The following is a 12,655-nucleotide window of genomic DNA, read 5'->3' as shown; positions in this document are numbered from 1 at the left end:
TTTGACAAAACACAGCATCCATTCTTAACAAAAAACCTCAACAAAGTAGGGCTGGATGGAACATACCTCAGCATCACAAAGACCATACACAAAAACCCCATAGCTAATATCATCCTCAATGGGGATGACCCTACAGTCAGGAACAAGACAGGGATGTCCACTGTCACCACTATTATTTAACATAGTACTGGAAATCTTAGCCTCAGAAATCAGACAACAAAACAAAATAAAAGACATCCAAATCAGCAAGGAAGAAATGAAACTTTCACTATTTGCAGACAACATGACAATCTATGTAGAAAACCTGAAAGATCCACCAAAAAATTGCTAGAACTAATACATGAATTTAGCAAACTCACAGGACACAAATTCAATATGCAGAAATGTGCTGCATTTCTATACACCAATAGTGAAGCAACAGAAAAATAAATCAAGGAATCAATCCCAGTTGCAATTGCACCAAAACCCATCAGATACCTTGGAATAAATCTAACAAAGAGGTAAAAGATCTGTGCTCTGAAAACTATAGAACACTTATGAAAGAAACTGAAGAGGTCTCAAAGAAATAGAAAAGCATTCCACATGCTCATGAATTAGAAGAACAAACATTGTTAACATGTCTATATCACCCAAAGCAATCTGCACATTTAATGCAATTCCTATCAAAATACCACTAGCATTTTTTTGCACAGCTAAACAATAATCCTAAAATATGCATGGAATCACAAAAGACCCTGAATAGCCAAACCAATTCTGAAAAAGAAAACTGGAGGCATCACGATTCCAGATTTCAAGCCGTATTACAAAGCTATGGTGATCAAGACAATATGGCTCTGGCACAAAAACAGACACTTAGATCAATGGAAAGAATAGAAAACCCAAAAAATGGACCTACAACTATATGGTCAACTAATCTTCTACAAAGCAGGAAAATATCCAATAGAATAAAGATAGTCTCATCAGGGGCGCCTGGGTGGCGCAGTCGGTTAAGCGTCCGACTTCAGCCAGGTCACGATCTCGCGGTCCGTGAGTTCGAGCCCCGCGTCGGGCTCTGGGCTGATGGCTCAGAGCCTGGAGCCTGTTTCCGATTCTGTGTCTCCCTCTCTCTCTGCCCCTCGCCCGTTCATGCTATGTCTCTCTCTGTCCCAAAAATAAATAAACGTTGAAAAAAAAAATTAAAAAAAAAAAATTAAAAAAAAAAAAGTCTCATCAACAAAATGTTTAGGAAAACTGAACAGCAACACATAAAAGAATGAAACTGGAGCACTTTCTTATACCATACACAAAAATAATTAAAAATGGATGAAAGACCTAAATGTGAGACAGGAAACCACCAAAATCCTAGAGGAGAACACAGGCAGTAATCTCTTTGACTTCGGCCGGAGCATCTTCTTACTAGAAACATCACCAGAGGCAAGGGAAACAAAGCAAAAATGAACTTTTGGGACTTCATCAAGATAAAAAGCTTCTGCATAGTGAAAGAAACAATTAACAAAGCTAAAAGGCAACCTTTAGAATGGGAGAAGATATCTGCAAATGACATATCAGACAATGGGTTAGTATCCAAAATCTATAAAGAACTTATCAAACTCAACACCCAAAAAACAAATAATCCAGTGAAGAAATGGGCAGAAGATATGAACAGACACTTTTCCAGAGAAGACATCCAGATAGCTAACAGGCACATGAAAAGATGCTCAACATCACTCATCATCAGGGAAGTACAAATCGAAACCACAAGGAGATACGACCTCACACCTGTCAGAATGGCTAAAATTAACAACTCAGTAAACGACAGATGGAGAAATGGGAACACTTCTGCACTGCTGGTGGGAATGCAAACCAGTGCAGTTACTCTGGAAAACAGTATGGAGGTTCCTCAAAAAATTAAAAATAGAACTACCCTACAACCTAACAAATGCACTAACCAGGTATTTATCCAAAGGATACAAAAATGCTGATTCAAAAAGTCACATGCACCCCCAATGTTTATTACAGTGCTATCAACAATAGCCAAATTATGGAAAGAGCCCAAATGTCCATCGACTGAAGAAAGAAGATGTATATGTGTACACACACTACCGTGTAATATTACTCAGCCATCAAAAAGAATGAAATCTTGCTATTTGCAACAGCATGGACGGAACTAGTATGTATTATGCTAAGTGAAATAAGTCAGTCAGAGAAAGATAAATATCATATGATTTCACTCATATGTGGAATTTAAGAAATAAAACAGATGGACTTAGGGGAAGGGGGAAAAGGAGGAAAGGGGGAACAAACCACAAGAGACTCTTTTTGGTTTTGCTTTGTTTTTAAAGTTTATTTCTTTATTTTGTGTGTGTGTGTGTGTGTGTGTGTGTGTGTGTGTGTGTGTGAGAGAGAGAGAGAGAGGGGGGGGAGGGGCAGAGAGAGAACCCCAGGCAAACTCCACACCATCAGTGCAGAGCCCGACATGGGGCTCAAACTCACAAACCATGGGATCATGAACTGAGTTGAAGTCAGATGCTTAACCGACTGAGCCACCCAGGTGCTCACCCTGGCAAGGATGTGGAGAAAAAGGAACAATTGTGTACTGTTGATGGGAATCACAACTGGAACAGCTATCTGCGAAAAACAGTATGGAGGTTCTTCACAAAGTTAAAAACAGAACTACCCTATGATCCAGCAATCGCAGTACTGGGTATTTTCCCAAAGAATACAAAAACATGAATTCAACGGGATACACACACCCCTATGTTTATTTCAGCATTATTTACAATAGCCAAATTATGGAAGCAGTCCAAGTATCCATACATTGATGAATGGATAAAGAAGATGTGGTACATATACACCATGGAATATTATTCAGCCATAAAAAAGTGGTATCATTCCATTTGCAATGACATCAATTAGAAAGTATAACCCTAAGCAAAATAAGACAGAGAAAGAAAAACACCATATGATTTCTGTCATATGTGGAATTTAAAGAACAAAGAAAACAGCAAAAGGGGGAAAGAAAGAGAGAGAGACAAATCAAGAAACAGATTTTTAATTATAGAGAACAAACTGATGGTTACCAGAGGGGGAGGGGGCTGGGGGAATTAAGGAGTACACTTGTGATGAGCATTGTGTGTTGCATGGAAGTGTTGAATCACTATATTGTACACCTGAAACTAATATGACACTGTATATTTAATAACAGGAATTAAAATAAAAGCTTTAAACAAGTTAATGTCTACCACATACTTATTTCATATTTTATATCTAGCAATTCTAATATGTAACATCTTTGGTAATCTAGTTACAGTTTCTATTGACATATATCCTCTCATGGTAACTCTCTTTACGTAAAGTGTTGCATTGTAATTTAAGATTATACTTTGGATTCATATTTGAGGAGCATTTTAAGATTTGACTTGAAAGAACATTCTTTCAGGAAAGATTTAAATTTTCTTTCATTAAGCCCAGAGAGCTTCATGTATCCAGGACCACCTCAAATGAAAATTCTGTTCTATTCACTTGAAAGTATGATTCCTTTTCAGTTAGTATTTTGCCCAGCACTGTTGGATTATTTGTAATCAGAAGGTTCCAGAGTTTCTATTTCATGAAATTGCCAGGAACAGGAGGGCCTATATTTCCTGAACTTTAGTGTGGCACTTATTGCATCTTACATTTTATTATTATGCATTTGCTTTTTTTCTTCACCTACAATGCAAGCTCCTTGATAGCAAATCTGTTTTTCCTTTAATTTTTTTTTAATGTTTGTTTATTTATTTGAGAGAGAGAGAGCGCGCATGCACATGAGTTGGGAAGGGGCAGAGAGAGAGGGAGACAACAGAATCCAAAGCAGTCTCCAGGCTCTGAGCTGTCAGCACAGAGCCCAATGCAGGGCTTGAACCCATGAACTACAAGATCATGACCTGAGCCAAATTCAGATGCTTAACCGACCGGGTCACCCAGGCGCCCACAAATCTGTTTTATTTATCTCTAAACCTCTTGCACTAGCCAACAAAGTACATTAAATGGATTTCAATGAATATTTGCTTAATAAAAAGATGTTAAAAATTCTGAAAGTATAAATGTATAGGGCCCAAGGATTAGTGATGAATCATGCTTTGGAATTTGCCTAATTTATTGTTTTCCTTATTTTGCAACTTGGACATGTGAGTACAACAGACTAAGCATCACATCATTTCTGATAATAAAGGAAAAACACATTTGATTTTTTAATAGATAAAAAGAGTAGGCTTCAGAATGGTACAAAAGAAAAAGATTTTAGTGTTTCAAAAAGAGAACAGCATGTTTTTAAAGTTTTTTAAATTATAAAGAAATTCATGAAACATAGTTGATCTCAGGAAGAGGTTAAAATGTGTACTGACATTGTACTTTTGTTCTTCCTATGGAGGCTAATGCTCATGAATTATTAGGGTTTTAGTTAAAAATTTTGTCATTACAAGAAAACATTTATCAAATACAACTTCTCAATTTGGCAGAAAAATCACAAGAGGGGACTCCCTTCAACTCAATTGTAGATGGCATTCTGCATTTGACAATAAACCTATGATGTCATAACAGTGTAAGAATATCCCCCAAATGTATAAAATAACATACAGTGAAAACCACTTTTTAAATAATAATACTGTATACTGCACAGTATTTTTCAACAATGGTCACAGAGACTGTTGGTTGATAATACTGATAGCGTAGAAAGCTAAAGAGAAGAAAAGGGAAATTTGAGTTTTACAGATAACATTTGATCAACTACTATTTTTGGTAGCGAGCAGAACTAACGAAAAAATGTACGGGACATTACTTGTTAAGAATTGGGCAAGAAGCTATAATGCCTCCTTGAAGTTCACATACCACACATACAGCCACAGTTTGCATGGAAAAAAAGAATAATTCATGAAACCAAGTTCATTCAAAAATAACCATGAATAGGAAAAGTCACATCTGAATCATTGTAAGAGCTTTTAAGTGTGTGTGTGTGTGTGTGTGTGTGTGTAATCACTTAAAAAGCACAACTAAAAAGGAAACCTATTTATTTCTTTTCCCTAGTTAACTAAGCATTCGGTCTATAATCAGCTGGTTAGCATGAAGTATTATTAAAGCACTATTTTTATAGTACCCATTTTTATGGGTTTTGTATGTTACACAAACAGTGGTTTTTTAAAAAATGCATGAATTGGTTATTCTCTTTCATGTTCCTATATTAAGTCAAACCAAAGCTCTGGATCTTGACATAATGGTAATGCAAGTAGAAACAAAAACAGTTCAATCTTCAAAATGTCTTTCAATTTCACTCCATTCTATCACATTAAAGTCTCATTTATCAAAAGGAGATTTTTAAATTTGTTTTAATGTTTATTCATTTCCTGACAGAGAGAGAGAGATAGAGTGCAAGCAGGGGAAGGGCAGAGAGAGAGGGAGACACAGAATCCAAAGCAGGCTCCAGGCTCTGAGCTGTCAGCACAGAGCCCGATGCGGGGCTCGAACTAACGAACTGTACGATCATGACCTGAGCCGAAGTCGGTTGCTTAACTGACTGAGCCACCCAGATGCCCCTCAAAAGTAGATTTTAAAGAGCCCTACATTTAAGATAATTTCAGAGTTTATTACAAATTACAAAAAATAGAAAATAATAAGTCACTGCCTAGAAAAATACATGAAAACAAATTACTTAATCATAAGTGTAAAATTACTTTAAAACAATACTTATTTCTGCAGAAGGTCACAGATATCAAACATTATCACCACTCAAAAAAAAAAACAAGGTCATTTTAAAATTCTGAAGAGATGGTTACTGCTATGCCATTTAAAAATTTTTCATTTTGGGGCGCCTGGGTGGCGCAGTCGGTTAAGCGTCCGACTTCAGCCAGGTCACGATCTCGCGGTCCGTGGGTTCGGGCCCCGCGTCGGGCTCTGGGCTGATGGCTCGGAGCCTGGAGCCTGTTTCCGATTCTGTGTCTCCCTCTCTCTCTGCCCCTCGCCCATTCATGCTCTGTCTCTCTCTGTCCCAAAAATAAATAAACGTTGAAAAAAAAATATTAAAAAAAAAAAAATTTCATTTTAGGTAATTTTACTATTAATAAAAGTTAAACATCAATTAAAAGAAAATCATTCAAAAGTACAACAGAATAATGGTCAAGAACTATGAGCAGATAATTCACATATTAATACAAAAGGCCAAATTATATGTGAAAAGTTGCTCAACCTCACTCATCAAGAAAAGATGACTCAAAACTGGAAGCTATCTTTTTATCCTGATTTTGGATTGATTGATTGATTGATTGATTGATTGATTGATTGATTGATTTGAGAGAGAGAGAACACATAACTGGGGTAGAACAGAAGGGGGAGAGAGAATCTTAAACAAGCTCCATGTTGAGTGTGGAGCTCAATCCCACAACCCTGGGATCATGACCTGAACCAAAATCAAGAGTCAAACCCTCAACCAACTGAGCCACCCAGGAACCCCTTGAATATTTTCTTAAAATTGATAATAACCATTTGAAAACAGTGTGAAGGAGACTTCCAATTTATAGTCCAGTATGTAAGGAGCTTGGAAGTTGCTACTCCATCCTAACAACAAATGAAAAATCAACAACTCTTCTTAGATCCATCAGAAAAGTGAGGTTACAAGGTAAACTACTGCCCCCCAAAATAGAGACAGTCAGATACAGAGAATCCCAACTTATCAGAATGCAAAGTCATGAAGAGAAACCTCCACACAACTAGTGGAAAACCAGAACTGTTTTTGAAGAACTACTAGAGTCTCAGTGTGGACAAGCTGGTGAGTTAAAAACTTGTGGGGTGAGGAATGGGATGACACTTTTGTGAGTTTTAACTCCTGGAGCTCTACCAAGTTTTCACAGTAGTGAAGACCTCAGAAAAATCCCTTCTTGTTTCCAGCAGAAACAGGAGAAAAGGAACCATTTTTAAATACAAGATGGGGCACCTCGGTGGCTTAGTCGGTTAAACATCTGACTTCAGATCAGGTCATGATCTCACAGTCTGTGAGTTTGAGCCCTGCGTTGGGCTCTGTGCTGACAGCTCAGAGCCTGGAGCCTGCTTCAGATTCTGTGTCTCCCTCTCTCTTTGCCCACTGCTGCTCACACTCTGTCTGTCTCTCTCTCTCTCAAAAGCAAATAACCATTTAAAAATGTTTTTAAATAAATAAATACAAGAGAACATTCTGTTCTCATTAACAAGGCCTACCCTCAAGAGAAACTATTCTATCAGAGCTTAATCTGTTGGGGTTTTGTTGGAGCCTAAACTCAATGCAAAATATTCAACTCCATCCAGCTCTAACCTTCTACATGGGAGAAGAGTGTAGGGGTGAAAAACTAAGAGGCACTTATGAAGTTCACAGACCAGAGGCATAGGCTACTAAAGGACTGGGACATAATTACAGGAATATAGAATACTTCTCCTCCCCCAACACCTCATCACCATATTACTAAAAGCCTATTTACCACAGTTCTTTTTCCCTAATACATCATGTCTAGTTATCAAGAAAAAATTACAAGGCATACTAAAAACCACAAAACACCGTTTGAAGAGACAGAACAAGCATCAAACAGAATATTCAAGAACTGTGGAACAACTACAAAAGATGTAAACTAAACAAAATGGGAATACCAAAAGGAGAAGAGAGAAAGGGACAGAAGAAATATTTGAAACAATGACTGAGAGTTTCTCCAAATTAAAGTCAAACACCAAATCACATATCCAGGAAGCTCAGAGAACAACAGGCAACATAAATACCCCAAAAAAACTATATACAGGCAAATCATATTCAAAGTACAGAAAATCAAAGATAAAAAAATCTTGAAAGAATCCAGAGGGGAAAAAAAACGCCACACTCATAGAGGAGCAAAGATAAGAATTATATCTGACTTCTCAGAAATCATGAAACCAAGAAGAGACTGAAGTGAAATATTTCAAATGTCAAAAGAAAAATAACACACACACACACACACACACACACACACACTCCACCAAACTTGACTGTGTATGCTGCAAAACTATCTTTCAAAATGAGGAATAAAGACTTTCTCAGACAAACAAACTTTAAGGGAATATGTTGTCAGTAGACATGCCTTGCAAGAAATGTTAAAAAGAAATACTTCAGAGAGAAGGAAATTGATAAGGCAGAAACATCATTCTACATAAAGAAAGGAAGAACATTAAAGAAGGAATAAGGGAAGGCAAATAAACTTTACTTTTCCTATTCTTAAGTGATCCAACATATATAATAATTTATATAAATAATAATAGCAACAACATACCCACTTGTGTGTGGGGGAGGGTGTACTTATATATGATTATGTATGCCTGAAATGAATGACAGCAATGATAGAAGCGATGAGAGGGAAGAATTAGGAATTTTTGTTATTTAAAGTACTTGCACTACCCATGAAGTGGCATAATATTATCTGAACATAGACCTAGATTAGTTGTAAATGTATATTGCAACCTCTAGGGCAACCACTAAAAAAAAGTTAAAAAAATAAAATTGATATGCTACAAAAAGAGTGAAAATGGCATCGTGTAAAATGCTCAGACTCAGAGAAATAGGCATTCACACATGGGAAAATGATATAAACAAAAATTACAGAGAAGCACCTGGGTGGCTCAGTCGGTGAAGCATCCGATTTCAGCTCAGGCCATGATCTCGCAGTTCGTGAGTTCGAGCCCCATGTCGGGTTCTGTGCTGACAGCTCAGAGCCTGGAGCCTGCTTCAGATTCTGTGTCTCCCTCTCTCTCTGCCCCTCCCCCACTCATGTTTTTTCTCTCTCTGTCTCTCAAAAAATAAATAAACGTTAAAAAATGTTTAAAAATTACAGACAACATGAATCTCTCTCAGTAGGGAAATAGATAAATTATGATATGGGATATGCAGCTATAAACCTATGCATAGTGACACATTAAAAGTATGAAGGTATGTTAAGTGAAAAGTATTTTGCAAAACAACATATTAGAAATCTCTTCTATAATTGTTATAAATGATGAAAGATAGAAAGAGGTGTGTGCATGGACAAAAAGAATATACTATAAAGACACATACCAAATTGTCAGTAGTGATTCTTTCTGGCAAAAGCAATGGGACTTAGAGTAAATGGGAAATGGGTATCTGTCTTGATTATTATCTAAAATTTTTCTATGTATCCACTGCAATGAGAATCTCTAGATATATTATCTATGCAAATGCTTTTTTAAAGAAAAAGCAAAGGAAGCAAGAAAGGAAGAATACAGTAGTGTCTTTCCATAAAACCAAGAAAAGTATTTGCTAGCTTGTCGCAGTCACTGTCAGAAGGATTTCAACCAAATTACTTCAAATACGAATTTAAAATCCACCATTAACAATTTTAATTCATAGCTTCAATTAAGGAGCAATTTGATTTACAACTGTATGTTCACACAAATAGTTTAGATTGGCCTGTAAACAAACCAAGGATCAAATAGAATTTTGGAGCTAGAAGGGACTTTCTGGCCCCTCATTTTACACATGAGGAAACTGAGAACAAAGAGACTTGTCCTATAACAAACAACGAATTTCATCACTGTTAAAAGAAGAAAGAACCCAACCTCCTTGCTCCTTGTCCAGGCCTCTGGTAAATTCTGTTTATTTCATTCTACCTACTTTATAAATATCATCTGTGGTTCCTGAAAATTCCCAAGTGGTTCTGGAAAATTTGCATTTTCTAATCCCATTTCCAAATCACCTGATTAAAAAGAATTTCACATTTTCAGGTTGAATGCAGTAGAGAATTCATAGAACTTAGCATGTAAAGGAATTTAGAAACTGTCTCTTGCCTAACATTATTTTTGTTTTTTTTTTTTAAGAAAACAAAACAGCTTAAGTAACTTGTTACATCCAGTGAGTTAGACACAGAGTTGAGAGTAGAACCCAACTCTGCTAACCACCAGAACATTCTCCTTCTGTTATTTCCCATTCATTTTATTTAAAAAAAAAAAAAAAAAAAAAAAAAAAAAGGCAGTGTGATCTTACAGAAAGTATACACACTGACTAAGTGACATGGACAAGTCATTAAACTTGGAAACTTTTCTTCAACTATTAAATAAACAGGTGGGCTCTGAAGTTTCTTACATCTTTCCATGAGTCTGGAATTTTTAAGATGGGGTTCAATATGTATTACGTCATGGAATCCAGTGGCGGAATGACAGACTGCAGTCCAACTCTCTTGAGTAGCTGCTAAAAGCTAGAGAAAAGGAGAGGACAAGCAACAGAAGAGAACAGAGTGGAATTCAGGAACTCCTTAGCATGGACCTAAATCTGCAAAGGTACAACCAGCTGGTTAATCTGTGGTTTTAGACTCAGTAAAGTGCTTCAGAAAGTTGCCACATGCCATAGTTCCACATCCACCATTGGTTCCAAGAAGTTAACTTCTCCTGAGCATCCAGTTTTCACCTCTTACTATTCTTTCCCACTAATGTTCTAAGAATGCTTCTAATATAGCTGGGTAACAAATATCAGATTATATAAATTATATGTGTTATTAAGGTCAAAAATTTGGTTTCCTTTAAAAACAGCAATCAACAGTTGGTAATTGTTACAACAAAAGACCAATAATAGCGAAGTCTGATTCTGATATATTTGATGATATAGTGACACAAATGTAATCAACCTTTTTCAGAAAAACTATGAGAGGCAGACCTCAAAGACCTGTCCCTAACTCATTCCTCAGCTCACATTTTGCTATCAAGCAATTCTTGCTAGCATGCATACAATTAATACCATTCCTTATATCTTCATAACCTCAGTTCAAATAACTGTAAGAAAGCATGTGTACAAAATCTCTTCATACTGAATTCTCTGTTCTTCCTTCAGATATATCCAATTCTTTCCCATCCATAATCTGTTTTTCTTTCTCTCTCTGCCCTAAAAATCTTTCCTAATAGAGCACAATACCTACTAAAGGCCTGTACAATAATGAAATATAGTTTTATCTCCATCCCCAGAAACTTCCATGGATCCCATCAGTTGTGTATTTACGTAGCTGATATTAAGTTTTATCCTTTGAGCTTCTAAGTGGACTTTCATAAATTCTAAGTACAGACAGCTCTAGAATGAAATATGATTTGAGCAGGTAAAGCCTAAAATTTGGCAAAATAAATAGTTTGGAGTTCCCCACCAGTACCCTAAAGGTAGCACTGGGGTGGGGTATGACTGGACACACTGGACATTTGTGGGAAAACCAGAAGAAAAGACTTGATCACTGGTATAGGCTTCTGTCCCTCCTTCCAAGCTGGTAAGGGTGGAGGAAAAAGAGGAGACAAATAAAAAAGCCCTAGCTAGATCTGAAGGATCCAAGAATAGAGGGGGCCTCAAGACACAGAAAGCCACATAGAAAAGTTCCCCATTCCCTCAGGCCAGTAAGATGCTCTAGGAGTAAAGTAAAACAAAACAAAACAGAACAAAACAAACAAACAAACAAACAAACAAAAAACTAGCCTGATATACTTAGGCCGTGAGGACTTGACATTCTCACTGACTATTCCAAGAAGTTTCCGATCATCTGATTCTACTACCACTAGCATCTACTGTAAGTGGATGTTGTGTGTACAGAAGAAGTCAAAGACTACAAAAATACCAAGGACCCCATAGTGAATTTAGTAGCAATAGTAGCCAGCAACCCGTAAGGAAGTGGAGAGCAAGTCCTATCTCAGTACAAGCCAACATTGGGAACAGAGTGACTATGAAGCAGATGGTCCCTCCCAATGACAAAGAAGGTCCATTGAATCCCGATGCTATCCAGTAGAGAGGGAAAAGTGGCAAACAAATATAAAATGACATGTATAAAGAGACTAGGCTTATATGGAAGGAACTAGCAGAATGAAGGCAAGGATTCAGACATTCAGCTGAACTAGAGAAGATAAACAGTTACAATAGGCACCCTTCCTGCAATATCCAGCATGGGCTGGGGAGGAGAGACAGTGTGGGTGTGAAGACAGTGTGGGTGGGTGACTTTAACATCTAAGCCTGGGCTTAGCAATAGGCCCCCTGCAGCTGCACAAGACTCCACTGGCAAGACCCTGCATAGTCTGCATGTAGCCCCTGTGGCCCAGAGGGTCAAACAGCAAGTAGTCAGTCCCTCTGTAAGCTCTCTGTGGCCTGGTGGACTCTGAAGTCCTCTGTGTCCCTGCCCCACTGGTACCAGGCTCCCACTACACACCCAACCAATGGGTACTGATATCTGCTCTCTATATGCATTCTAGAGAGTGGCCTATTGTTTTCTCAGCAACTCCATACTAGTCCCAGCCTGGTCAAACCAGTGAACTTCTTTTCTCTGCTACCCAGCGGCCAAACCATACCTTCTTCATCAAGATCTATACCCTTTACAAGTATGTCCCTCCTTGAACACTCTCTAGAGTACAACATAGAGTTTCTTTATATATTATAGTTACACTTTCAACATAGTTAACAAATCTTTATGTTAAACTTCCCCTGATTAACCTAATGTTAATGTTTCTATGTCCTGATTTGATCCAGAGGGCTACATCCACCTAGTCTCAAAATCTGAGTCTATCAATATTTCCACTTTCTCCATTTCTTCCATCCTCTTCATCCCTTGGACCATTTCCAGGTCCTAATGTCTCTTGCCTACAGAGATGGTCTTGGACAATCTTAGATACACTTTATAAGCCC

The 12,655-nt window shown here is 37.4% G+C and overlaps 1 protein-coding gene across 16 annotated transcripts in view; it reads right to left on the bottom strand.

The window, feature by feature from the left end:
- The window catches only part of TASP1 (taspase 1), a 320,757-nt gene that overhangs the window by 149,498 nt on the left and 158,604 nt on the right, over positions 1 to 12,655 (bottom strand). For 3 of the 16 annotated variants that reach the window (XM_086701664.1, XM_086701666.1, XM_086701670.1), the window contains one exon: positions 9,936 to 10,208. The exons of 12 other annotated variants lie outside the window; for them this stretch is intronic. In XM_086701664.1, the coding sequence (XP_086557790.1) occupies positions 9,951 to 10,208 (258 nt within the window). In that variant the 3' untranslated portion in view covers positions 9,936 to 9,950. Of the gene's footprint in view, positions 1 to 9,935; positions 10,209 to 12,655 lie in introns of those variants that run through there. One more of the 16 variants, XM_086701672.1, reaches the window with a different exon arrangement.

This window comes from Puma concolor, chromosome A3, assembly GCF_028749965.1.
Source record: "Puma concolor isolate L17-30 chromosome A3, mPumCon1.1.hap2, whole genome shotgun sequence".
NCBI classification, from domain to species: domain Eukaryota; kingdom Metazoa; phylum Chordata; class Mammalia; order Carnivora; family Felidae; genus Puma; species Puma concolor.
The sequence above is the reverse complement of the archived record's forward strand: the minus strand, read 5'-3'. Positions and strand labels throughout refer to the sequence as shown.